The 27,899-nt window shown below is 50.8% G+C and overlaps 1 protein-coding gene across 4 annotated transcripts; it reads right to left on the bottom strand.

The window, feature by feature from the left end:
- Window positions 1-458: 458 nt before the first annotated feature.
- LOC141425043 (uncharacterized) lies at window positions 459-25,149 on the bottom strand. 4 transcript variants are annotated; one of them, XR_012450127.1, is made up of 7 exons: window positions 24,872-25,149; window positions 22,214-22,488; window positions 8,327-8,361; window positions 7,722-7,837; window positions 2,530-4,269; window positions 1,735-1,766; window positions 459-632 (listed from the first exon to the last, which is right to left on the bottom strand). XR_012450127.1 is itself a non-coding variant. In XM_074081426.1 (5 exons), exons 1-5 carry the CDS (start codon window positions 25,013-25,015, stop codon window positions 4,195-4,197), a joined length of 645 nt encoding a protein of 214 aa, XP_073937527.1. In that variant the 5' UTR covers window positions 25,016-25,149; the 3' UTR covers window positions 459-4,194. The 4 variants fall into 4 exon arrangements, 1 of the variants encoding a protein (XP_073937527.1); XR_012450126.1 differs by having other exon boundaries at window positions 1,735-4,269; XR_012450125.1 differs by having other exon boundaries at window positions 459-1,766.
- Between the last annotated feature and the right edge of the window lie 2,750 nt (window positions 25,150-27,899).

The following is a 27,899-nucleotide window of genomic DNA, read 5'->3' as shown; positions in this document are numbered from 1 at the left end:
GTTTGAAGTATTCCAGGAAGTCACAGTTTTGTCACATCAGTTCTGGTCTACACCTTAGTTTCTGCTCTGAAAAATGGAGCTGTATTGTACTCAACACTCCCTGTGTGGGAGGTGGAGAGGGGACAGTTCAGTCTTGCTTATTTGTTTATTTATTTCATTTATTTACAGAGGGTCTTGTTATGTAGCCTAGGCTGGCTTGGAACTCGAAATTCTTGTGCCTATGCCTCCCAAGTGCTGGGCTTACAGGGTGCACCACCATGCCCAGCTCCTGCTGGGTTTTAAGAGTCCTGTGGGTTCCCTCTGACCACACAGCCGAGTCAGGGAGCAACAAGGCTCCTGCAGTGCATTTTTCTACAGAGGCTGGGTCGGATACATCACCCAAAGAAAGAGCATTCTTTAAGGAAACCAGGCCTGGATGTGCTCGAATGGAAATGTGTGTATACGTGTACATATGCTCATTTCTGTTTTTAATAATCACTTTATTTTGGAATAGATTTACAGAGCAAAGAATAGTACAGAGTTCCTCCTACCCTTCACCCAGGCTTTTGTAATGTTAACATCTCCCACCATCAAATATTAATAAAAATTAGGATATTAACACGGGGGGGGGCTGGGGGTGTAGCTTGGTGGTACTGAAAATAAAAGAAGAAAAGAAAGAAAAAAAAATAACATTAGTGTATTACTTTTAAGTGAGGACTTTTTTGGATTTTTCCTGTTTTCTGCTCATGCCCTTTTTTCTCCCAAGATCGAATTGAGAAGAACATTAGTCAAATGTCAACATGTGTTTAAAAATGTTTTGTTTTTTTTTTTTGGTTGGGAGGGCATGTTGGGAATTGAACCCAGGGCCTCAGGCATGCTAAGTACCAACTCTACAAATTAGTTACTGCCCCAGTCTTAACTTTTTATTTTAAAATAATCATGGTGGGGAGGGGAGGTGGCCCAAACAGTATATACACATGTAAGTAAATGTACAAATGATAAAATTTTAAAAAGTGAAAAAAAAAATCATAGATTGATAGGAAATTGGAAATAAAAAGTTGTACAGAGGTCCCATGTACCCTTCTCCCAGTTTCACCCAGTTTCTCTCATGGGAGCCTCTTGAATAACTGTACAATAGCGAAACCGCAAGTGAATGTTGGTCTGAGCCACAGAGCATACTCAACTCAGAGCCTCACTTGCTAGGCAGCCACTCCACCAGTCCCAAGATCAAATCCATTGTTAGATCTCACTGTGCCTTGAGCCAAAATCAAATACTTTACCCCAAAACATCAGCTGTGCCTCTCACTTCAGCTGCCTCCTACTTCAAGTCTAACCATTAAACTCTGTGTGTGTGTGCTGGGGTGGAACCCGGGGTGTTCCACATGCTGACACCTGCCCCATGAGCTACACGCCCAGACCCTAGTCCTGTGGTCGATCTCCCTGCCCACACACTCCGCAGAGGAAGGGCACTGGTGCCACAGGTCTGGATACCCTCCAGCCTCCCAAGCTCACAGTGTGCGCATATGTGTGTGTAAAGCAGCCCCTGTCCCAAAACATTCTTGTTCTCCTGTCTTCTAGAATCTCTAGAAAGATAAAGAGCTAAATATATACATATATCTCTCCAAGTACACTTCTTCTTCTTCTGTCAGATACAAAGTGACAGACTAGATCCCAGCTGCTGTAAAGACTGCAGAAGTGAATTGAATTACTTAAAGACATGGGTTGTATCTGAAGCTGCTGTCTCTGAATCCTTACTTTTTCTTCAGGCACGTCTACAGGTGAATTCTCTATGAAAAGGACAAAGGACAAAGGACAATTTTTCTTGTTTTTATGCTGGCATAGCTAGATAGGAAAATGCATATTATTTCACTTGAGCTCAAATTACTAGCTACTCAGATCATCAGCCAAGAGTGTGTCCTCTTTAATTTACAAGTCCAGGGCTCCCTGCTGGTGGGGGGAGGCAGACATTCTTTACTTCTGCAGAAAACTGGGAAAAATGTGAAGCCTGCACTTGGAGGCAATGCCACGTGCTACGGCGGGCGAGCCTGCTGTGAGCACTCAGAGCACCCTGTCACTGTTGCTGCATTCCAGGCATTTCCTCAGCCCCACTTCAGCCCACGCTCGGCTCCCCAGGCTGGGGGTGCTGAGATAGTTTGTGGCCGAGTGGGCATGGGCCATGGTCAGCCCAACGTGCATTGTTATCAAGGGCTCCTCTGAAGCCGCCCTCTGAGCGCCAGTCTATTTGAGGAGAAAGAGGCCATGTCCCATGGGGATGGGACTTGTTGAGCAGAGGGGACGGCACACTTCCCTCCAACATTAAGAGAAAGAAGGAGGTGTCTGGCTCGAGGTTAGACTCCAATCCCAGAAAACCTCTCTACAGGGTCCTGTAACTTTCAGAGTGGTTGGAATGGAAATGGTTTCCTCTCCCTCCAGCGCTAGGAAGCAGTGTGATAGGAGGGACAGCGAGATGGGGGCCAACAAGTGAGCAGGACAGGGAGCCCTGGGCAGCAGTTGGAAGGGGAGCAGGCTGGGGGCATAGCAGGTGCTGACCTTGGACCCTGGAGACTTGTCCTGTCAGTGTGGTCTGGTCTAAGGAGTGAGCCATGGCTTCGGCTCCCCCTCTTGGGTGGATGAATTCATGTAAGCACCAGCCTGGAGAATCGTGGACAAAATCACCAGACTGAGAACCAGAGCACTCAGAGCTCAAGGTCGGAATGCATGGACACCAACAGGGGACAGGCAACCACAGGGCCCAGGCGGGTTATCTCAGGCTTCTGAAGGCCTGTGGTTCAGAACCTGTGTCTTCCCCTCCATCCTTTGTGGGCTTGGGTCCAGTTCCTGTTGCTATGGCAACCCAGGGGTTCCCCACAGTTCGTTGGTCCTAAAGTTGATATCTGGAGATGGAGCTGGTAGGACCCAGAGAATGTCACTCTGTCCTCAGCTCGGCTCTCTTGGAGGAACCTTTCTCATCAGCCACTGGAGCAGAAAATGCCACCAGCATCTCACCGCCAACAACCTGGGTTTTAGGTAGGGGGCGTGGCTCAAGAGGTAGAGCACTTACCTAGCACACAAGAGGCCATGGATTCAATCCCTAATATTGCACAAAAAAAGAAAGAAAAAAACAGAAAGGAAGGAAAGAAGAAAGGGAGGGAGGGAGGAAGGAAGGGAGGAGGGAAAGAAAGAAGGAACGGAGGGAGGGAGAGAGGAAGGGAAAGAAAGAAGGAAAGGAAGGAAGGAAGGAAAGAAAGAAAGAAAAAAGAAAGAAGAAAAAAACAAATATCTGGGTCTGTCTTTGGCTGAAAAGGGGAATTCTCCAGGCAGGCATATCACCCAAAACCCATTTGGTCACTTTTGGTGACTGCATTTGAAAATATGTCTCATGGAAAAAGAGAGAGAGAGTTCATGTTTGTCCACTTCACAAAAGCAGGTCTACGGCGTCCAGGGCCCATCTCTGCAGACACAGTAGTCAGGAGGACATCCTCAGCCAGCTGCTTGGTTCTCAAGGCAGAACCTTAGTCACCTTTTCTCTTTGGAGAATGTTGGACAGGAACGAGAACTTCGTAAGTGCACGCTCCACGAATGCTGCTATGAGCATCGTACATGCAAACTTCTCCCAGCCAGAAGCAGCCTCCACCCCAACCCTCAACACCCCTAAACAGGCCGCTCCAGGGGCACCGGGGCTCACTTCCCCCAGCAGTCCCCACCCACCGGACTTGTGAGCAGCTCCCAGCATCCCGGCATCTCCCACTGGTCCAGCGTCTCTGGTTTTCTTCCCTCTCGGCCCACAATGTGCAGCACTTCTAGGGCAGTATACTTGCTGATTGCTTCCTTCGTTATTGCTCACAACAACCAGCTAAGACACTGCCAAAGAAACACTCACCGTGGCCGGTGCGAGGTCCACAGCCACCTCCACGGGAGCTGTGCAAAGGAAGGAAGTGGGGAAAGGAAAGAGGCCTCAAGAGAAAGCCCAGATGGGCAGCAGATCTCACCACCAGCTGACAGGAGGGAAAAGTCAGCACTTTCCTGGAAGAGAAGAAGTTAGGGGAAAGAAAGTCCGTCACTGACAAGTCAGCCTGCCTGCAGGGGAGGGAGGCAACAGAACACAACGGCATTGACCCTCCCTGGCCTGGGACCTGTACAGAGCAGCCAGTCAGAGTACTGCCAGGGAACCAGGACTGGAAGGCACAGAGACTAAGAAATGTAGTATGGTGGTACTCATCTGTTCTGGCAGGAAGATCCTTTGAGTCCAGGAGTTTGAGACCAGCCTGGGCAACACATCAAGACCCTGTCCTAAAAACAAAAACAAACATAACCTGGATGTGGTAGGAAACGTGTACTCTGAGCTACTCAAGAGGTGGAGGCAGGAAGATTTTGAGGCCAGCCTGTACAAAGTTAGTAAAACCCTTTCTCATAAACACAATAAAAGCAAAAGGGCTGGGGACATGGCTGAAGAGGTAAAGCAAGAGGTCCTGGGTTCAATCCCTAGTATGGAAAAACAAAAGCAAATGAAATGCATTTTATGGGATTGGCCAGGTGACAGTGGGGCACCAACCAAGTCTGAAGTGCACAGGGCATGGTACAATTAAGTACTTTCAACTGACTGGACAAGGCCCACCCATATTATAGAGGACAGCCTCCTTTACTTCAAGACAGCAATTGTGGAAGTCCACCATGTTTATAAAATGTCTCTGCAGCATCACCCAGTTTGGTGTTTGGGACCAAACTCACTGGGTACTCCTGCCTGGCCAAGTTGGCACAGAAAACTGACCTTTAAACATGGGCTGCTAAGATCCAGTGACTGGGCTACGGATATAGCTCAGTGATACCTCCCCTGCCTAGTACACATGAGGCCCTGGGTTCCATCCCTGGTGCTGCAAAGCAAAAAGCATTCAATGACTGCCTGTGTGGGCTGCGGACCACTGCTGGGGCAGTTACTCTCCCGTGTGAGCGTGAGGGCATAGTGGGGAGGGCAAAGGTGGGCTCTGTCCCAGTGTGGGATGTCCACACTGAGTCCTGGCAAGGTGATACGGATAAAAGCAGGTTCATACTGGGCATCAGAGACACTCCTGTTATCCCAGCACTTGGGAGACTGAAGCAGGAGGTTCTTCAGTTCGAGGCCAGCTCGGCTATGTAGCAAGTTCAATATAGCTCGAGCTATATATAGCAAGACCCTGTCTCAAAAAACAAACAAACAAGGGTTGGGGGCATGGCTTAAGCGGCAGAGCACCACTCACAAGCACAAAGCCTTGTATTCAAACCCCAGAACCACCAATAAAACAAAACAAAACAAAAAAAGCAGGCTTATGAGCCAGAGCTCCCCTGCTGCCTAAGAGAAGAAGCCCTTTGGAAACTACACGCATTGGACACGGAACACGGAGGTCATCCTGTCTTAGTTACTACAAAATGCCCAGTGGGAGTCTGCAGGAGTTAGCTTTGACCTTAGTCTTTCTCCCCAACAAGTGGATCCAGAGACTCCAGTTAAAAAGCAATCCACACAGGGCACCAGTGGTTCTTGCCTGTAATCCTAACTTCTTGAGAGGCTGAGATCAGAAGGATCAAGGTTTAAGGCTAGCCTGGGCAAACAGTTCTCAAGACCTCATCTCAACCGATAGCTAAGTGCAGTGACATCCCAGCTATGGAAGGAAGTGTAAAGTCCTCCCATTTTACAATCAAGGGAGGCCTGGGCAAAAAGTGAAACCCTATCTCCAAAATAATTCAGAGCAAAAAGGGCTGGAAGTGTGGCTCAGATGGTAGAGCACCTGCCTAGCAAGTGCAAAGCTCTGAGTTCAAACCCCAGTACCACCACCACAAAAAAAAAAAAAAACAACAAAAAAAACCAAGCCAAGCTGGACTTTAATTATGTCAGCACAGGAAAAATGACCCTAATAAGTCTACTCTTACCCAAAAGCTAGGCTCCTGTCAAGCATACTGTTTAGCTTACAGTGGCTCTCAGTTTTACTGTCTAGAAGCCTGGGGAGAACGCCAGCTCCAGGTCCATACTCAGAGGGTCTGAGCAGCAGGTCTGCGAGGGGCAAAGGCACATTCAGCCCTGCCCTTGGGTAAACATGGGGATAAGCAAGAACCCAGGTCCAGGCTCTTCTTCCTCAACTCCTAGTCAAGACTGGACCTGGTAGAGAAGCCTGGAATACCGAAACAGAGCCTTGTGGAAATACAGTGATAAAGGGCACAGGGTGAGCATTTGGGATGGGACACCCCATCAGAGATGGGGAACGTGGGAATGAAGGTGGGTGGGGATGGTTGGCTCCTCGGGGATGGGCAGCTTCGAACCCAGCACAGGTCTCAGCAGACACGCACATGGCGAAGACCCACTGTCAACCCAGTTCACCCTCAGGCTCAGAAACAGACCCGAAGGGAAAGATGGTCCAGAAAAGCTTTGGGGACACCCAAACCACAGTAGGCTGCTGCTAGGCAGCTCTGGCCACTTCCACACAGAACCCATTTCCTGGGTCGCGGCGGGAACCTGGGTGCAGGTGTCTGCCCACAAAGGCTGCCACCTTGGGTCCAGGTGTCCAGGATGGGTTCCTTCCCCCTCTTGCTGAGTCCAGGGTCCTCCCACAGAGAAGACCAATCAGAGAGAGGAGGCCTGGACTTCAGAACAACCTCTGCAGTCAGGGGGAGGAGGCCAGGGGGAATAATCACTCAGTGCGTGCTGTGTGATTATGTCCCATGAAATACAAAACACACCATGTCAACAGTCTTTAACCGAGTCAAACTTTCTGGAAAGTGAATGTTTTTGTTTAACTGTATGTTCCTTTCCATAGAATGGCCTTTGGTTTCTTAACAGGTCAAGCTCCTGCCATATAAAAGTAAGACATTCAAAGGCCTGGAGCCCGGATGGGATCCCTGCTTTTGCCTCTCCCTTTCTCCTTTCTCCTTGTGGTTGAGCAAACCACAAGCCATCAGGACCAGGGCAGTTTGAAGCGCCTTCAGTTTTATGTAAAGTCAGTCATGCTAACGGTGGTGCTCTTGGATGTTCTGACTCCTCCCACCCACGGGGATGTGAAAGCTCACCTGGGAAACCTCCCCATCCCACAGCGCGCCTCTTAGCATCCTGCACACACCAGTGGGGCCCCCAGCGCACACGCCACACTGGATATTTACAAGTCTGCAGGAGGGCACACAGATGTCCTGAGCCTTGGGGGACCAACCGTCCATGGGGAGAAACACAGGCAAGAGATCAGACGTGTAAGATACTGGTGCGTGGTGCTGCCAGGGAAAGACCTGCAGCAAGAAGAGGGTCTGTGGCCTCACCAGGGAGGGCTGGAGGGCAACAGGACACACGCCATGGGGCATAGTAGGGCTGGGGAGGAAGGACTGACACACAGGGCAGTGAGCATGATGGGCTCAAGCTGCTGCTGACAGCATGGTGGTGAAGCAAGCAGGACAGGGACAGGGTGAGGTTGGAGGGAGGTGAAGGCCTTGCCAAAGAATGGCCTCTCAGGAGTGAGGGCCCCAGCATGGGGTCAGGGGTCAAGGGAGCTGTCAGAATTATTCTCAAAGTCCCTCTGGCTTCGGTGTGCAACACAGGGAGAGGAGCCTAAAGGGTGTGCCCTGGTTACTCAGTCCTTGAGCTGTCCCCTGGGCCCACCCCCACTTCCACCCAGATCATAAGCACCAGGTTGTGGGTGTGGGGCCAATGACCTTGCTCTCTGCCCTTTGTTTCCCAACAGCACTCAACGTCACAGTGGTCACAGGACAGACATTCAACACAAGAATCTTACGTGTGGGCCCAGCCTCCCATGGAGGTCACCAGCACCTGGGAGGCAGCTGGGCTTGCACATTCTGTGTGACAGAAACCCAAAACTCTGGATGACCTGCTGGTTCCAGCACAATATGCCTGTGTGGGAACAAAGAGATGGTGTTAATGTCCTCTAATGAGGTCAAAGAGCAGCCCAGCCAGGGTCATGGCCACAGTGGGGGACCTGGGGAAGAAAAGCCACCAGTGGAGAAAGGCTGGGCTATGACCTTTTTTCATTTAAAAGTCCCTCTGGATAGCAATGTCATGGAGCCCCTGGATGTGACCCACCATGAGGCTATCCTACCTCTGGACTTTGCTTTATAAAATTAGTGTTTAGGGGTCAGGGTACTGCTCAGTGGCAGACATGGATTAGGTATCCTTGAGACTCTGAGTTCCATCCTCAACACTGAGAAAAAAAAGTAAATGTTTTAATGACTTAAATCACTTTGTGTATATTTTCTTTTACTTGCACCCGAAGAACTCCTGCTCTGTCCCATGATCTAAGCAATTTGGAAATTACTGGGAATTATAAATTACCTTGGAATTAAAAAAAAAAAAAGATAGGTGGCTCAGTAATAGAGCACTTGCCTCTCATGCCTGAGTCCCTGGGTTCATCTCTAGCACTGTAAAAAGAGAAAAAAAATTATTAGTTTAAGCCAGGCGTGCTAGCACACGCCTGTAATCCCAGCTATTTGGAGGCTGAGACAGGGGATCAAGTCCAACCTGGATGACACAGTGAGACTCTGTCTAAAATACAAAATAAAACAAGGAGCACATAGTCAACAATGTCTGTGTCACAGATGGCTCATTTAGCAGCAAAACAGCCTCCCTGTTCCTGCCCTGCAGTGTACACCAGGAAAGGGGCAAGGCAAGGGGCGTTTCAGGCAGTCATGATCCCTGTTCTAAACGGTATCCTCCCTGACTGTGGCAGGTGGGACAAGACACAGCCTGCTGAGAGCAAAACTCTGAATGTCACTGTAGCCATGCCAACAGGACAAAACCATCCTGGAGTCAGGTGGGTCATCCTGAGTGTACTCTTCACTGAAAGGGACCTGTGCTCCTTCTCTCCCTGACCACTGCACTGGCCAGCGACTCCCCCAAAGACCAGCTAAGAGAACAGCCACTGGCCAAGACCGAGTGACGGTGGATTCTCAGTTCAGTCTTATCAGGAGAGGTGATATCAAAACCTCAAACAGTGGCAAAGTAGAGCCCCGCCCCAGAAGGTGGCTGGAACGTAAATTTGAGTTTGGAGGAAGACACCACCTTCCTCCGCCATGTTCTTCCAAGCAGGAACTGAAAGCCACCCCAATAAAGCCAGGTCATGGTGCTGAGTCCACCCTCTCTCGTCCCTACCCCCCCCCCCGCCCCCTCCCCCCGCCACCGGAAGGAAAAGTCCACATGGCCACAATAGAACATCTCCCTCTGCACTCACAACCCCCCCCAAGCGTTGTGGAGTCAAGTCCCTGATTTGCCACAAAGCAGCCAGGCTCCTTAAGAAATCTGCCTTTCGGGACCTGAAAATCAGAATGCTTTTCTAAGGCTGAGGCCACATGTCTACGACCTCTCTCTCCAAGCAAGTTCATGACCCCCCCTGCCATGCCAGAGACTTTTTTCTCCTATTGCAAATGGCCCCTGAAGGGCCCAGTGAACTAATGCCAGCAGAAAGAAGAGAGAGGTCACCTGCTCTTTGGGCAGCAGGAGGTCTGTATGGTTGGGGACTGGCAGCCGGCAGGGTGGCTCCACCTGTCTGACCTGCTCAGCTTACTGCCTTCTTGGGCCTGGCACAACTGTGAGGGGCTGGGTTCCCTGCCAGTACCTGGGCCCCTCCAGAAGCGTACATTCACCTATCACCCTACCTCACGCTGTAGCCTGCCCCCCAGAGGGGGGACCTCTCCTCTGAGTCATCTAGGTTCTAAACCAAAAGCTGGCAAAGAGAAAGAACAAAGGGGAAGGGAGAAGGGAAGGGAGGGAGGAAAAACTCCGGCCCTCATGCCTAAGCACTCATGGAGGTGAGGCAAGGTGGGACCAGGAGCCAGGGCAGGGCCGTGCTGTAGCTGAAAGAGCTAAATCCTTCTGGCTGGCTATTTTGAGGAAGAGCTTTCCTGTGGCAGTCAACAGACTGAAATTCTGAAGACTTGGAGTTCTCCAAGGCCATGGGCACCTAAAGGCGGGGAGAGCAGCCCACAGAGCAAAAGGGGAGTTCCAGCTATGCCAGGTGCCCCCAAACTAGGCTCTAGCACACAGAGACTCAGCCATCTCTCCTGTCCAGTAAGGATCCCTGGACACCTGGTGCTTCTAGTTTGAAGGAGGACTTGGCTTGATGGATTAACAGGGGGTGTTGGGCACAGCTGGGGAGCTGGTGGCATGGGTCTAGCATTATCACTGGCTGTTTTCCTCCCACCCAGGACCAAGAGCCCTGAGCAGGCAGATTTTACTTCTCTTCCCTTTAACCCTCTTGCCCCCAGTGCCTGGCAAGCCCAAGTCAATAGTAACATCTGAACACAGCCTTGTCTGGGTAGAAGGTCACAGACACAGTCCTGTGATGGGCCGGCTGGTTGTCTGACTCTGAGCCACAACCAGTACTCAATTTTAATCACATGCTTCTGAGCCGACTAAAGAAGCCAACCCTGGATCGGAGGCGTGGCTCAAGTGGTAGAGCGTCTGCTTTACAAGTGTGAAGCCCTGAGTTCAAACCCCAATCTCACCAAAAAAAAAAAAAAAGGAAAGAAGCAGAGCCTCTGGGATAAACAGAAAGGGCCCAAGGGAGAAGTATAGGCATACAGAGGGTTTTCCAGTGAGGGTGGGTGCTAAGCCACAAGGCCCCTACCAGAATCTGTTTTCCTAAGAAGGCAATGAGAAAGGACCAGACTAAGCCTGACCTCTTTCTTCCCTGGTGACTTCAGGAGGCTGCCTGCTGCTGGGTGTGGCCAGGCAGGTCTCTAGCCTCAGACCTCAGGGCGTGGTCTGTCTTCAGAGAGCATCGCTGGGCTTTGTGAAGTCCCATCTCAAAGTCAGAAGCTTCCTCTGCTACTCCAAGAGGAAATGGAAGACCCATGGGTTCTTGTTCAAGTGACCTGGTGGATCCATCTGGGGACCTGACCCCTTCTTGCTCATAAACAGCCAGGTCTCAGCCTTCCTCCCATGTGAGTCCCAGGGTCAGAGAACTTAAGAAAATCCCCTAATCCTGGCCAGTTTCAGACAACCCTGGCTCTTAGATCATCCACTAGTCCCTGGGCGAAGGCCCAAACTAGTAAGGGGAAAACACTTGGTGATTTCAGAAGCACAGGTGTTCTCCAGAGCCCAGCATGCCTTAAATACTTTAAGAATTTACCAAACTGTGCAAGAAAAGAAGTGGAGGATTTCTGTCTCCAACTTAGCAAAAAAGAATCTTCTGAATTTACACAGCGAGTCCCATGATAAGTCATCTGGGATCCCCCCAAGTAGGAAGGCTGCTTGTGGTTACCGCCGGGTGAGTCAAGGAAACACAGCAGTAAGCGATGAGGTCAGCCTTTTGGGAGAGGAAGAAAGGAATCTGTCCCAGCACGGCTGCCCAGGATGCCGGAGGGAGGGGTGCTCACAGGACTCCCACTGCTGATGCCTCCACCCCCACCCAGGATGCTCAAGGGAGGACAATTTTGCCCCCCAGGGGACCCTGGCAATGTCTGGGACATGTTTGGTTATCACATGGGTGGGCGGTGCTACTGCATCTAATGGGTAGCGACCGGCGTGCCACTCAACATCCTACAGCACACAGGCCAGTCCCTATGACCAAGGACTATCCAGTTCAAATGTCAATAGCCCTGTCATTGAGAAGTTGCTTGGATACCCTGAAAGCCTCTCTCTTCTGTGGAAGATGGCCATCTGCTCCCAGAGGGCCCCTGTGGTGACCACTTTTCCCTCTGTGAGTCCACGTTTCAGGGGGCCAGCATCTCTGGAGGGGCCTCTGGAAATAGACCCCAGCCTGGGGTGAGTTGCCAGGCTGATCCTGGTCACCTCCAGCTCTGGCCAAGTGTCCTGGATCTTAGATGTTACCCCCACCTCTCTAGTGCTGAGGATCCCACAGTGAGGCAAAGCCTTGGGAAAGAGTGATGACATCATGTCATGACCACCCCATGACCTCAATGCTGGCAGGTGCTTCACAGGTGACAAGGAGCTCTCACATTCTTTGTCTTGCTTGAATAAGTAAGAGCCTCACCCATTAGAGCAACTGACTGCTACGTTCCTGACTTACCAGACCAGAGGAACCAAGCCACTCTATCAGGGGCTGATGGGAGAGCCATGTGTCCATGACCTTCACAGCAGAAGCAGAGGGTGCAGTAAGGAAAACAGAGAGCTGACCAAGCCCCCTGAGCTGGGCCCCTCCCCAGGATCTGCAGGGACAAGCTATGGCAGGGGACAGCAGTGAGGCTTCTTAGAGTCACTCTCTCCTGGCAAGCCCCCAGCATACAGAGCTAGGCAGGGGTGTCAGCAACTTGTCTGGGGGCCCTGGAGCAGGTAGACTCCTGCCACAGGAAGCCTGGATCCCCAACCGAGGAACATAAGTCCTGCTGAGAATGAGGTCCAGAAAGGACAGAAGCATGTCAGGTCCCTGGAGGTTTTCCTGGCTGTCACAAGGCTTAGCACACAGTCAACAGAAACCAGCTCTGAGAGGTGGGAAGGTGGGAAAGACAGCCAGGGAAGATGGCTTGGGGCACTTGGTAGAGGTGGGGGACAGAAACAGGCCCAGTCCATTCGTTTTATCTACATCTGATTGTTTGACTTTTAAAAAAATTAGTATTATTTTTATTTCATAATTCTAAACAAAATAAGAAAAAAAGTAAGAATACAAAGGCCCAGAATATGTGACTTCACCTGCTTGGGAAATTTCCCATGGGAGTTGATCCTTGTCACCAAACCTCAGAAAACTGCCCCCAAATGAGACTCTGAGAAGCCAAAGGACAGAGTGGAGAGAGACAGGTCCCTGGGTAGGGAAAGCCCCCATCTCTGGTGAGCCTTAGAAAATGAGAAAACCAAGCCAGGTGTAATGGTTCACCTGTAAGTACTTGGGAGACAGAGGCAGGAAGATTGCAAGTTCAAGGCTAGCCTAGACTACAGAGCGAGAACTAGTCTCTGGAGAGCTGGGTGGGGGGCGAGAAGGAAAATGAGAAAAACAAGCCATGCTCCAGACCAGGAACCTGGTGGCCTGCCACTACTGGCTGTCCCCTCAGACCAAGACCCTTCAGTGGAAGAGATGACGTGTGTGTGCACGCGCGCGTGCGCGTGCACACGTGGACACGTGTGTAGAGAAAGCCCAGTTCTCGGTCAAAACCTGGGAGAGCAGGCTTGGAGCTCCTTGTGGATCATGGGAAAATCCAGGGAGGCCAGGAGCCATCGGCAGGGAGGCAGCAGCCCATATTCCAGGACAGAAATAGAAAGGGTTTCCCAAGAGCTTAGACGCCATGAGGCTGGAACTCAGATCAGACGAGAGTCCATCACACTAACGCACTCCGCCCACCTGGCTCCTTTAAGTGTAAGGTCTCCTGGTCACCAGCCTTTGCACAAGGATGGCCTCCTTGAATGGCCCTTATTAACCGATATTACACCCACTATGACTTCGACCTTTGGGATCTGCCATTGCTCTTCCATTCATGCTTGTCTCAACCTCAGGCCTCATGCTTGGTTTTGATTCTGCTTCTTCAACCTCTCACCTCCCTGCCACTGGGGAGTTCTGGGATTCCTCCCCTGGCCCTGTTATCCACAGCCAGTGTGGACACATAGGTTGTCCACTTTCCCAGGTGCCCTGTCCTCCAAGGGGCACTTAGACTCCCAGAGCCAGGTGGACAGAGGGCAGATCCATGGGACCACTCCTATGCTCTGCTGTTGTTAATGGCTCTGCTTCCTCGCCACATTACATTGTAACAACCTAGAGTACACCCCAAAATGATGCAAAAGAAGGTCGACAAGGTAACACTGAAAACAGTCAGAATGGCTCAAGTGGTAAGGCACTTGCCTAGCAAACGTGAGGCCCTGAGTTCAAACCCTCCTCACCCTGAAAAAAGATAGCCATCTAAAGTTTATTGTGTGTCTTCAGCTTAGCAACATACAAAGGGGCAAAAGTGTGTCCCTTGCTTACACCAGCACCAAAAAGAGAACCCCAAACAACAAGGAACTCTAGATATAAGGAAGGCTTCCATCTTAGACTGATGATCTTAGACCCTTAAGCGTGCCTGATGTCCCAGTAGCATTCATCTGAACTTCTCATAGGTTTATCTGTAATCTGGTGGCTTGGGACTGGAAATGTCACATCTAAAAGTACCAACGCCCTAATCGTGGGCAGGTCTGCAGACGGGAGGTCCAGGTTACTAAGCCCCAGTGCAGGGCAGGCCTCAGTTATCAGAAGCATGGGGATGGTCCCCTCATGGGTGACAGCTACACCTTGCTTCACCTTTGCACCACTCACCCAGCACAATGGTTGGCCTGGATCCTCAATGAGTGGATGCAGCAGCAGCAGCAGCAGCAGCAGCAGCAGCAAGAATGGTGTCATCTTCCTGCCCTTCCTCAGAATGTTCTGTTACCCTCTGCATTGTGTCCTGTTAATATCCTCATATTCTGTTAATCAATACTTTCCTCAGACGTTGCACTATCTTCTGACTTTCCAGTTAGCTGAAATTCGGTATCAAATAAATACCAACTAACATTAAACAAAAGTGAGGAAGCAAAAACCCCATCTCTTATTCCGACATTGGGGCAGGGGCAAGCTAGCCTCTGAGCCCTACTGCATTGCCTCGTACTTTACACACAGTGCTGGCCATCTAGGGATGGGGCTCAGACCCTACAGGAACTGAGAAGCAGCAACTCAGACAGCAAGAAGAGGTTTGCTGAACTCAAATTCACCTTCAAGACCAAGGAAAGACCAGAGGCACAGATCCACAGATGCAAGAGAAATCTACCAAACACACGTGTGAGCGCTCAGTTAGCCCTGTGGGCTGACGGCAGGGTCAGCCATGCAATGCAGTACAATAGCTCATGTTCAAGTGTGGGGTCGCCCACGCACCTGCCCTGTCCTGCCTCTGCACTCACATATACTGTTCCCTTTACCTGCTTGTTCTGCAGTGACCTCCAGGGTGGTCCCCACAACTACGAGGAGTGGAGTTACCCATGCCTCCTAGGCAGGGGGCGTCCTGTCCTCCTCCCTGGCCCAGATGTAGTGGGGACACAGCAGTGATTCCATAGGACCCCAGCACAGTACTGACATACAATATAGAAGGACCACATCCCAGGATCCCAGCCACACAAAAGCAGGAATGAATGCATCAAGGGATAAGCAAACCCCAGGTGCTGGTGGCTCACGCCTGTAATCCTCGCTACTCAGGAGGCAGAGATCAGGAGTATCGTGGTTCAAAGCCAGCCTGGGCAAACAGTTTAAGAGACACTATTTCAAAAAAACCCAACACAAAATAAAGGGCTGGTGGAGTGACTCAAGTGGTAGAACACCTGCCTAGGAAGCATGAGGTCCTGAGTTCAAACCTCAGTGCTGCAAAAAAAAAAAAAAAAAAAACAAAAAACCGGGGTGGGGAGCAGATAAGCAAGCAATGCCTAAATGTCCCTCGAAGCTGTCTTCCTCAGCCTGGCCCTGCTTCTCTTTTAAAAAATCCCTAGGTCTTAACCATAAACGTGATCATGGTTGTATTAACTCCTTGAGGGTAGAAGGGGGGAGGGGTGGGCAGGAAAGACGTCAGAAATGCCACAGGAGGGGGAGTGGGGGGATTCCTTCAGTTTTCTTGTAGGTCAGAAGTTGTTGACACAACAAGAAACCATAAGGAAAGAACACCACAAGTGCAGTTAGAAGGTGTGGTGGACAGACCCCATGATCACTACCTCCTGGCATGCATGACTTTGTGTGGCTCCCTCCCCTTTCCTTGAGTGTGGCAGGACCTGTGACTTATTGCTAACCCACCCAATATGGCCCAGGTGGTAGGATGCAACCCCACAATGTCACAGCATGTAAGACAAGCTGGGCATGGTGGGGCATGTCTGTAATCCCAGCACTTGAGTGGTGGAGGCAGGAGGATCGAAAGTTTGAGGCCAGCCTGGGCTACACAGTAAGACCCTGTCTCAAAAAACAAAACAAAACCCAAAAACTCAAAACTTCCCTTGCTTGCTCACAGACTAATGTTAGGAATTTTCTTGTTGGCTTTGAAGAAATGAGCTGAGGGCTGGCAGAGTGGCTCAAGTGGTAAAGCACATGCCTAGCAAGCCTGAGGTCCTGAGTTCAAGCCCCAGTCCTGCCGAGAGAGAGGGAGAGAGAGAGGGAGAGAGAGAGAGAGAAGTGACCTGACAGGCTGGGTGCAGTGGCTTACATCTAAAATTCCAGCTCCTTGAGAAGTGAAGATCTAAAGGATCATCGTTCGAGGCAGCCCAGGCAAAAAAAGCTAGTGAGATGCCATCTCAACCAATACAAGGTGGGCACAGTGGTGCATGCCTGTGGTCCCAGCTGTGTGGGAGGCATAGGTAGGAGGATCACAGTCCAGGCTGGCCTGGGCATAAAGCAAGACCCTACTCAGAAAAAATAACTATTAGAGATAAGGGCAAAATAGTTTCTGCTGGGTATTGAGGGGGTCGGGGGGAGAGGGAGGGGGTGGAGTGGGTGGTAAGGGAGGGGGTGGGGGCAGGGGGGAGAAATGACCCAAGCCTTGTATGCACATATGAATAATAAAACAATTAAAAAAAGAAAAAACAACTAAAGCAAAAAGGGTTGGAGGCGTGGCTCAAGTGGTAGAGCGCCTGCCTACGAAGTGCAAGGCCCTGAGTTCAAACCCCAGTACCACCAAAAAAAAAAAAAAGAAAAACTGAGCTTCTGTGTGAGAGTCTAGGGAGGAGCCTACCCAGGAAAGGCCTGTAACCTCCAGAAGCTGAGTGCAGTGCAGCCTCGTAGGAAGACACAGTCCTCAGTCTTCTAGCAACCAGGTGAATTCCACCAACCAGCTGAGTGAACTTGGAGGATCACTGGATGAGCACTCAGCACTGGGTAAAACCTCGATGATAACCTAAGACAGAAGCCAGAGAGGCTGAGCCCACACTCCTGACCCATGGATGCTGTGCAATAACACGTGTGTTCTCAGAATACATGTGGCAATGTCACACAGCCATAGAAATCTGATGATGACGACATGACTGTCCCTAACAATCACGTGGTCTGTGGTGCTCAGATTGTACCTTACAATCATTTTAGGTCCCCTCGCAGACAGAGAGCGATGACGCCCACAGCCTGAGTCACAGTTGGCACAGCCACGCCAGGCAGTGCCATGACCACACTAGTGCTGAGTGACACAACCTGCCTAAGCCTCGGTGATCTTAAGGTAAAAATGAGGGCAATCAGAGACCATGCTAGGGACCTCAGAGTATCACTCTAGGGATTAAATATGGTAATACTGGAAAGGGCTTAGCATGGTGCCTGGCACAGTGTAGGATGCGTGTGATTTATGCATTACTTCTTTAACTTCTGTTGTTCTGGCCAGACTGTAAAGCCTATGAGGGCAGCAGTGGGTTGTCTCGCTCTTGGACCTGCAGCACAGAGCCTTGAACATGAGCGGGTCATGGAGTATTTGAGAACGAGCAACCCTTCTCATGGGTTCCTCCTGGGACCCTGAGAGGGAAGCAGGACAGGAACGATTCATTCCAAGATAAGAAAATGAGAGCTAGCAGAGTGGCTCAAGTGGTAAGTGGTAGCAAGTGTGAGGCCCTGAGTTCAAAGCCCAGAGCCTCAAAAGAAAACAGGTAAAGAGATGCTAAATTTTGGCTCAGTGTCACCCAGGAAATGAGGGGTACGACAGGGACCAGTCTCACTTCCAGACCATGCTCTTTGTTTTGCCTCTCAAATACAACTTCTAACACAGTGAATCTGACACATAATTTAAGATGGAGCACAAGAGTTAGCCTCCAGTACAGTCATTAGGCTTAAATGGAAACAAGTCACGTAAAGGGACATAGTTACTGTGTGTACACAGTCAAAGCGTGCGTTTCTGCCAACACTGGGGAGAAGGCGTGAATCTTGTTCAAGTGAAGGACAGGGAATGAGGGAGGCGGGGACATGTTTGCCTTTCTTTTTCTTTTTAATTCAGTGTGGAATGATGAGGCTTATAACTAGCTCTGAGATAATGGAAGCTTTGCAGAACTTGGGGTTAAATAACTTTTAAGGGCACAGGACAGTCCTCGGGAGATGCCAAAGTGGGGCTTCTGCACAGCCTCCAGCCACACAGTACAGCTGGCAGCACAGGACAGTGGGCAACGGGCCTGATGCCCAAGATGGAAGGGGAAGGGGCCAACTCAATGTCACCTGGTGGGAAATGTTCCTTTGGGCCTGTCTGACTTTCTCCCTAAAAAGCCACCACAGCTGTTCTCTGACATCAGTAGGGTCTCTTTGTACCCCACTCCCCGCTTCCCTGGACTGTTTTGCCTGGTACAGGGAGGGGGGTGTCCAGGGGAGGGAACTGCTGGTGGTTCTCGGGTACTTCAACACAGCCAGGGCCGCTGTTTCTCAGCAAGCGCCCAGAACTGTTCCTCTGCTTCCAGGGGCTGGAGGTGAGGGGTTTATATTTGCTCTGGGGGTGGAGTAGAAGTTTCTCCACCCCTTCCTTGGGGGTGATCCTAGAGAAGGGATCCTGTATCTAGGTGGATCACATGGTCCAGGTTTTTAAACTTGCTTGTTAGAAAATAACAGGGGGTGACAGTGACACCCCCTGTCATTTCAGGTCTGTTTTAATTAATATTGTTTCAAGATGAGGTAATAGCCTTAGAGGATGTGTAATGCCAGGAGCAGGAATCAATTCAGTCCAACAAGTGCCCCTACTATGGATACCCTGTCCCAGTGCCCACCCCCCATGCCACTATCAGTCAGCTTTCTCTGGTGGCCCCTCCTCTCCTCTGCCATTGTCCCATCTAACCTGCCTTCCAGCCCCATTTCTGAAACTCCACTGTCTTCCCCAGGGCTCTGTAAGTGCAGGGCAGGAGCCTCCCCCACGCATTCCTGGTCAGGCACCATCTAGCTGTCCTGGGTACAGTAGCCCACAGCTAGGGACAGGGAAGTAAAGTGGACTCAAACAATGGCATGCTTCAATCAAAATGGATCCCTGGGAGCCAGGCATGCCTGTAATCCTAGCAGTCAGAAGGGTAAAGCAGGGCCACATACATTAAAAAAACCCCAAAACTTTACAAACCTTTCTTTTTCTTTTTGCAACAACCCTCAGCATTTTACTCCATTTAAATATTTGCAACATTAGTTTTTTTAAAAATGAAAGCACTGATTTTCAGGAAGAGGAAGACAAGAATATTTGCAATGCAAAATCAAACAAACAGGGGGCCTAGCTCAACGCTTCAAAACCAGTGCAAAAATATGAAAATCTCCCCAAATCTCGCTAGATTCTAGCAGTATAAAGGAAGGTTCTTCTGGTTTTGTGAACATATTAAACATCTATGAAAGCAAAGTGCATTACCCCAGAACTACCTAATGCCCCAAACGGCATCCAGCTCATTATTTCATTATTTTACACCACAACTCTACGAAGTAGGCACTAACAGAAAGCCCACCCTTACAGATTAGGAGCCAAAACCAAGATAGTTACGTCCTATTTCCAAATTCACACAGCTAGTGACAGAGATGGAGCCTGGAAGCAGGTCCCTGACCTTAAAGCCAAGTCCTGACTGGAATGCTAGGACGCCTGGAGGGTCCTGAGGTGTCTTATGAGTGGGGAGAAATGGGCCATCCCAGGGCCATCAGTGACCTACAAAAACTTCTGCTGAACAGTCAGTTTTCCGAATATGTCAAGCACTCAGACAGCTGTAGCTGCAGTGCTGATGTGTGCTGTGTGGGAAGGTTGTGTCTACCAAATGGGGCAACCTCCAGGACTGGGGCCTAACCTCTTCCTTCTTTCCATCTCACCTTCCTTACTGAGTGTCATGAAAATTCACCTCCAGTCTCACCAAACACAGGGCCTTTGCACTTACTGACCCTTCTGTCTACAAAGCCCTTTTTATTCAGATCTCTCCTTAGTGACTAAGTGCATGAATAAAGGTCTTGGTAAATATCTGTTGAATGACTGAATGGGTTCTGCTTGGCTATTTTCACGTGTATATATCTGATCTCCTTCCAACCCGCGATTGTGTGTCCTACAACCAGGGGCAGAATCTTGTTCACCCTGGCACCTCCTTACACCTCCTAGTCCAGGAGCCAATAACAAGGGCAGTACATGGCTGGGACAGCAACTGGGTGACCTAATCATAGGAAGTACTTCCTGGATGCTGTGACCAGAGGCCCTGTGGCACATCTAGGTTTAGCATTATTGGTTTGCCATGTATGCCAAGGGTTCCTAGTGACGCCAAACCTGTTATCAGGGGATCATCAAGGCCCAAGAGAAAGCTCCATTGGCAGGGCTGAGTAGGGTGTGCTGGCTGGTCCCCAGATGGGGAAGCTCAGGAGACAGCCACTCACTAATACCCATGGCAGCCAATGCTAAGAGGTTCCAAAGGTACCAGCTGACCCGCCTCCAGCAGCTCTCTGCTCCCGAACAGACCTTCATAGGCACCTCCCCTCCTGCTCAGCTCAGCCAAGCCAGCCATTACTGCCCAGCTCTGTGGCTCATGCAGAGGACACAGGTTCAGGGAGGGCCCATCTGTCCCAAAGGTCTTTCTGAACTGGAGGCAGAAGCAGAACTGGCCCCACACAACTTATAGTGGACCACTGTGGATGTGACATTTTATGCAGGAAGCCCTGCCACTCCTAGATGCAGGAGCCCAGCGTGGATGTGTCAGAGGCCACAAACCCTGGATCGTTCTGCAGAGCCCTGCTCGTGCTGCCTGCTTGACACAGAAATGAAGGCATGGCAGCATGCGTCCTACGGGTGCTGCCAGCCAGGACATCTAACCTGGGAGAGGGGGTTTGGGGGGCAGAATCAGGGAGCTCCAAAAACCAGCACCCTCCCTGGCAGTCATATTGGGATCGGCAATTCGCAGGGTGGACAGTGCTCCAGCCAGGCCAGTGGGCCACTCATGCTCACCTTGGGAACAGGAAGACTGCAACCCCTTCTGCTCTCGCTTTAGAACATAGACCACAGAAGACTTGGGAGGACAGCAGGCCGGCCTGCTCTGGGTTACTCTATGTTGTTGTACAGAACAGCAGCTTGAAGACTGTGCTTAGCCTTGACTTACTCCATTTTATAGCAATCGGTTTGACCTAAGCTACTCCATTCTGAGTACAGGGGCCAAAAAAGAATGACACTACATCTTATTTATGCAAGTAAATACCTACCATCTGCCAGCCCACCATGAGGCATAAACTGATAACTTACTTGTTCTAATAAATAGTAACATTTGCAAATATATCAAATATCAGACACATGAACTTATCAATCACACAAGATGTAACCCTCTCATATGGGACTATACAAGGAGCAGCGTCCCAAGACTGAGACATGGTAGGCATCCTGACCCCATCACCAGGTCATTCATCATGAGCCTCATCCAGGAAAATTGTCAAAGTGAAGGACCCCTTGTCTCTGTCCCCTGACTCCAGTTTCTCCTGGCCATGACACACTGCCCACTTCAAACTGATACCGAGAACAGCCTGCCACCTAGACCTGCGTTGACAACTCTGTGTTGAACAGCTCTGCTTGTGAGATTTGTAAAACTTCTTATCTAGTCCCCTACCGAACCTTCTTCCTAAATTTGTCTGCATCAGCCCAGCCCAGCCCAGCCCTCTAAACTCTACATTTCTTTAACCCTTTCTAAGCACTGCCTGTCTGTTGTAAAATGTGATGTGTGAAGTGTAATGTGTGATCTGAGTTAAACTTGGTAATTAAGACTGGAATAAAAGAACCTGTGTTGCCATTGCCTTAAGCCAGTAAGTGACATCAGTAGTGCTTGGCACATCAGCCAACAAAACTGATGCAACTTGTAAATTTGTTGTTATTCAGTAAATTCGGACATTGCAGAAAGACACAAGTATGTCTGCCTATGTTTCAGACATAGCTTGCTCCTCACACGTGACCTCTTTTAACCCTAACACTAACCCGCTAAACACTTTTCCTACCTTGCAAGACTTTTCACCACCACCCCGGGCAGCCAGGATCAAAGCCACATCTACAAGATAAGGAAGGGACCCTGGGGAGTTCCAGGTACGTCCTCACTCTCAGGCCGGTGAGCAGGAAAGCTGGAGTCCTCATTTTTCACTCCTAGTCCAACGAGCTTTCCTTGCACCCAGGCCACAGGGTGAGGAAGAAAGAACAGCCCAGCAAAACTCTTCCAAAGGAATCTTTCTTTCCCGAGATTATGAAATCAAACAGCATTCTGTTGCTCCTTGGAAATTGTTCCCCTTATAAGACAAAAGCTATGCACTGAATCGGGTTTTCCTTATTATTACTATAAAGTACTCGGCCTAGTTCCTACCTCGCTCTTTGCAAACTTTCACGCAGACAAAGAACAGAAGCTTTTACCTGAGCCCACCTTTGGCGCAGAGAGCGCGTCGCGCAGCTTCCAGGCCTCTCCTGCTCCCGGGTGTGGCTGCCTGGCTCCCCCAACATCTGTAAATGCCCCCGATCTGCGGTCACCAAAGGGAGCAGCCGGGCTCTGAACAAGCCCAGGCAAGCCCAGGCAGCGCCTGCTGCGCGGTCCTCCGGCTCGCACGGCCAGGCTCCGGGCTTCGCGGTGCGTCTCTCCACCCTGGGATTCCGGGAGCTGGGCTCGCCCCAGACCCGACAGCGCGGCAGCATCTTCTCCACCTGAAAAGAAAAAGGGACCAGGTGGGCAAAACGCCGGGCGGGGGAGGGCGGAGCCACCGCGCGCTGGATCGGGGCCAGGCGCCGCGGTCACCAGGTCACGTCGGTGGAAGAGGCGTCTGCGCGCTAGCCAAGGCCTGGGCGCGGTGGCAGGACACGCGCCGGGGAGGCGGGGAGCTCCGGCCCAGGGTCCCATCCTCCGGGGCGCAGGGATAGGAGCCGGGGTCCTCCACCACCGCCAGCCGCCGGGTTGGTTCGTCCCCAGCGACAGCGCAGTTTGCGCCGCGCCCCTCGCCTCCGCCTGCCGCCGGGGTCCTGGGCGCGCCTCTCGCGGAGCCCATATCCCTGGCCCCGCGGCCATCGAGACCCTTCTGGGGACTTCTCGCCCTTCCACGATGGGACCAAAGCTCGGGAGGGCCTGTAAAAAGCAAACGGAAACCACGGGGACGCTTGCCGCGATGCCCAGCCCGTGGGCCACCCCCCCCCAGGAAGAGGGGAGAAGAATCCCACGTCCGGGCACTGATGTGCAAAGTGTCCGAATCTGGACCTGTTGTCTCTGCGACAGTGCCAGCTCGGAGAGCTCGGATGTCCCACGCAGCCCCGGATTCAAAGAAAAGGGAAAGGACTTTCAGTGCCAGGAACCGGCACCCCGCCGTGACCACCGCCGGCGAGTCCTGCGCCCGCCCCCACTCACCGCGCCCCCAAGTTCCGGGGCTTACCCCGCTCAGTTCGTCCCGGTCAGAGGCTGAGCTCGTGACACCACCAGGGCGCAGCTTTCGGGACCCAGCTGCGCAGGGCAGGGGTCTGTGTGCCTGGAGCAGGCTTCTGAGCAGCGAGGAGGAGCCCTCCTCACTGTGGCCATCCTCCTCGGAACGGCCCTTAGGACCCCCCTTTCCATGTGGGGAAGAGGCACTGCTACCATTCTGCCTCCTAACTAATATGGATTCCACCCAGTCTGTCCCAGTCGGACCCCAGGACTTCCCCTGACAAGCCCACTTGGGCACACTGTGCCCAGGTCCTTAGTGACAGAGTCTCAGTGACTCCTGTTACAAGAGTTTTTATCTTGGGGTTGCTATAGGCAGAACTGGCCTCATCAGAGGCAAACCCTCCTGCCAGACTCACCCCTCCCCACTCCCTTTCCAGTCCCGAGACACACCTTCCTAACTTACACTCTGACAGGACCCCGACAGTGTGCCCCAGGTCATCTCCACAGCACAAAACAGACTGTCTTTGGTCTCCTCGACATAGGAAGGCTCCCTGAAGTGAGAGCGGAGACTTCTTTCCTCCATACAGGAGAAAACAGGTCTTTGGGTGAAGGATAGAGAGTTCAATGCTCCCCAGGAGGGTAATCACATTTGGGCACCCTGGAGAAGCAAGCCCAGCCCAGGTGTGAGCTGCCCCCACAGATGGGTCTGTGTGCAGTCCATTTTCCCAGACTGCTCCAGGGATTTTCTAGAAAAACCCTACAGAGTGAGGCCAGGAGCAGGTGAGAGTGCCCAGGTATGGATGGCTGGCTGCTGGTCAGGCCTCCCTTCCCACACCAGCAGTGCACAGGACAGGGGCAATTCCATACAATTGCCTCACTCCAGGGTGGCCTGACCTTTGAAGATTTTCAAAGACTCAGGATAAAATAAGGCCACTGGGCCCTGGCGGCAGCACAGGGCAGGAGAAGGCCTGCTTTGTGGTCAGCCAGAAGTAGGTTTTGAGCCTGACTCACCATGTGACTGGGCAGTGATAATAACAGCCCGTGGGTGCTGAGTGCTCTGGGAATACCAGGCATCACCCTCTTCCCCAACCCCCAGAAATCTCAATCTTCCAGGAGTCCTTTGAGACAAGTCCTGGCTGTGCCCTGTTCACAGGTGATGATGTCGAGAACTAGAGGGGGAAAACTTGGCTGCCATCAAAGGGGGCAGAATATGGTGGAACTCGGACTTGAATCCATTCCTGTCAGATCCCAGGCTGCCACTCCTTGTCACCTGTCTTGCTTCATCGTGCCAGTTTTGAGCACTCTGAGCTTACGTCCTCATACAGCCTTGGCTCTCATAGTATGGATACAATGACTATTGTGGGGGAACGAATGCCCCTCTCCCCAGGGGATCATAAGGGATGTAGTAGACAGCGTGGCACACAGTAGGCCCTCAGGAGTCACCAGCCCATCTAATGAGGTCTGGGCAGCACTGGCTGCTGCAGACCAAATCTTAGCTCTTGCTTATGCACAGACTTCTGGCAGCACACCTGCCTGAGTGCCCCACCCTACCAGTTCTTTTCTTTTCCTTGCTCTTCTTTTAGAGCCACCAAAATGCCTTGACCTGGGCAGCTAACAGTCAAATAAATACACTTTGGAGACACTATGCCAACCAGAGAACTGAAATAACCTGGTTCTTACCTGCTTTTCTATCCAGAGAGGCCACCCAGTCCAGGCTTCCTTTTTCTTTCTCCTTCTAGCATTGCTGTGTAGACATGGTGTGTTTTTAGAAGGCCTCTCTTTCTGAAAAACTTGGTCCCACCTCTCCCCAGCCCCACTGGGCATAAGCACGCTCAGTCATTCCATTTTCCTCAGACCCACACACCTCTGCTTCCAGGCTGAGGGCAGGAGGGCTCTAAAGAAAGGCTACAGAGGCACAGACAAGCATCAGCTGTGTCCCCTGGAGCATCAGCCCACATCTCCAGGCATAGCTGCCACATGGTCCCTCACGAAGCCTTGGGGTCTCCAATTAAACCACAGAGGTCCAGAGTTGGTAGTGGCTACCTGCTCAGCCTTCCTCTCAGAGATGACCTTTTCACCCCAGATGAGAACAACAAGTTCTATAAACTGCTTGAGAAAGTTGCAGATCCAAGGAACCCAAGGGTACTGTTCTCCAGGGGATCTATGGAAGGATCTTGGCCAAAGATGAACTTTTACAAAGCAGGATGAAAATGTTCTGGAATTAGAGAATGGTGAGGTTTGCATGACTTTGTGAACATACTGAAGACTACTGAATTGCACATTGTAAATACTCAACTTATGGTAAGTCAATCTCAGTTAAAAAGAGAAAATGAATATTGTGGTATGGTGGTACACGCCTGTAATCCCAACTACTGGGGGGGTAGGAAGTGTAAAACCTATCTGAAAAATACCTGAAAGCATAAAGGACTGGGGGTGTGGCTCAAGTGGGAGAGCACTTGCCTAGCAAGCACAAGGTCCTGAGTTCAATCCTCAGTACTGCAACAGAGAGCAAGAGAGAGATTTAGAGAAGGGGTTGGGGTGTAGCTCAGTGACAGAGCACTTGCCCAGCATGTGCGAAGTGGTGGATTCCATCTCCAGTACTGAAAAGAGGGGGATAGGGTTGAGAGAGAGAGAACAAAGCCACCAATCCCATTCTTCCTTACTGGTTACCCAAAAGGTCCACTAATTTCCCTAAACCTAGCTTTCCCCTCCACAGTGGGTAATGCAGGTCAGGCAGCCTATAGCTGCAGACCATCTCTGCTAGGGACATGATGGTGGCCATCACAGACATATGAAGTCAAGTGGCCCAGGTAGCTTGTCTCTTATAGCCTCTCAGACAGGACTTATAGGACACAGGCCCTGCAGAAGAAAGGGGTCTTGGGGGGAGGGGAACCTTCTTCATTGTGGTTCTGACATCAGAGAAGCTTGATGTGTTGACAGGCCAGTGTGAGAGAGTGAGTGTGAGTGTGTGTGAGAGTGAGTGTGTGTGTGACGTAAGGGGTGCTCCAGAGAGCCCACTTGGTGCTTACAAGTCTCTGGCCATTGGCTTGCACCATTTTCAAGGTCCATCTCTGAATAAGAAAGACTTGGGTTGCTGAGAAAATCACCCCCAGATTAAAAATAGCAAGTGAATGTAAATCAAAATATGTAGAAAAGGAGGGTGACTTTTAAGCATTTACTAGTCACTGAGTCCAATGAGCCTTAAGTTTCTGCTAATTCTCCAGCTCCTGAAGTCAGTCTTTGGCTCATGCATCAAATCAACCTTTTTCCTAATTAAGGACCGATTTATTCTAAGGCAACACTTACTGATTAATAGATAGGCGGGTAGTTATTCAATCCAAAAGCATCTGTATGGATTACTTAAGTGCCACCAAGCCCTTACTAGTGTGTTACACACCATTGGGGGTTGTAGTCTTTAGGGCACTGTTTCCCTGCTGCTCTATAAAACCTCCAGTATTGTGCCCATTTGGCAGAGGAGAAGCTGAACCTCCCACATCTTTATCTAAGATCATACAGACTTGTAAGTGACAGACCTGCAATTTGGACCCCTGCTGGTCCCGAAAGTCAGAGCAGTTCACAGTACTCTGACACCAAAGGCCACAGGCACAGGGCAACACACAATTTTTACTGAAGTAAAAATGAAAACTCCCTGCCCCTGAGCAGACAAGTGAGACCAGCCCAGGTCCGTCTGGCACCTGCATACTTTCAGAAGTACACATAACTGGTATATCCCATTTTTCTAGCTGAAAGTAGAAATAGGGCCAGTTTCCTTTTGCCTTATTGGGGCTTGAATCAGGGCCTTGAGCTCGCTGGGCAGGTGCTCTACCACTTGAGCCACTCCGCCAGCCTTTTTTTGTGATGGTCTTTTTTTCAAAATAGGATCTTGTGAATTATTTGCCTGGGCTGGCTTTCAACAATGATCCTCCTGATCTCTGTCTCCTAGGTAGCTAGGATTACAGGTGTGAGCTGCTGGTGCCTTTTAACATGCAAACTGATGAAGAGTCTAAGCTGGGTCCTCATATTGTGGGAAGGACATTGTGTCCTTTCAAGAAGCCCACCCCCAAGGCTGGAAGTCAATGTCTGATAGGGTAGCCCCTAGCCACAAGTAGCTATTTTAATTGAATAAGTAAAATTTAAAATCCAGTATCTCCTATTAGCCCATGCAGCTAGAGTCTGCTGCACTGGGCAGCACAGGCCAAGGTCTGTCCTGAATTAAGCCACAGCTTCAGAAAGCTGCCAACCTGAGCCACACCATAGGCTCGCTGTCACTAGTTCCACTGGACAATGACACGAGACACCGTCCTCACTCCCACACTGTTTATTACAAGAAGTGTAGCAGGTGTTGGTAGGGGACTCCACGACCGTCCCCTTTTGGGGTCTGGGATCCTCAAATCGTAACATGCTATCAAGAATTTTCTTTGGGCACCAAATTGTCCTGGGAGCTAATTGAGGCTGAAGGTCTTTCAGTACAAAACCAGCCAATGTGCTTTGGTGGTAGTGCTGCAGTCTGAGTTGGAATGCAATGACAGTGTTTGGAGGTAAGGGTGTGACTTGAATTTTCTCAGAATATTTTAAAAGGACTGACAGGTCACTTGTGCTGGGCAGCTGGGCACTCACAGTAGGACTACATGAGAGCTAGCTGGGGCCACAAACCAAGGGTCTGGTGGCCATTTTTGTGCAGTCACTGAAGAGGATGGGTGCCTGGGCC

The sequence above is a fragment of the Castor canadensis genome, chromosome 7 (genome assembly GCF_047511655.1).
Source record: "Castor canadensis chromosome 7, mCasCan1.hap1v2, whole genome shotgun sequence".
NCBI classification, from domain to species: domain Eukaryota; kingdom Metazoa; phylum Chordata; class Mammalia; order Rodentia; family Castoridae; genus Castor; species Castor canadensis.
Note: the sequence above shows the minus strand (reverse complement) of the source record. Positions and strands in the feature narration are given on the sequence as shown.

Bases quoted from the DNA above. Each gene is read 5' to 3' on its own strand.
- LOC141425043 (XM_074081426.1), bottom strand. From the start codon at position 25,015: ATGCCCAGTGGGGCTGGGGAGAGGTGGGACCAAGTTTTTCAGAAAGAG. The intron at 7,838-8,326 runs GCAAGTGCTCTA...GTTCCCACACAG, and splicing joins CAGGGACTCAGGCATGAGAG to GCATATTGTGCTGGAACCAG. The intron at 4,270-7,721 runs GTAAGATTCTTG...TTTTGTTTTTAG, and splicing joins ATGGGAGGCTGGGCCCACAC to GACAGGGTCTTGATGTGTTG.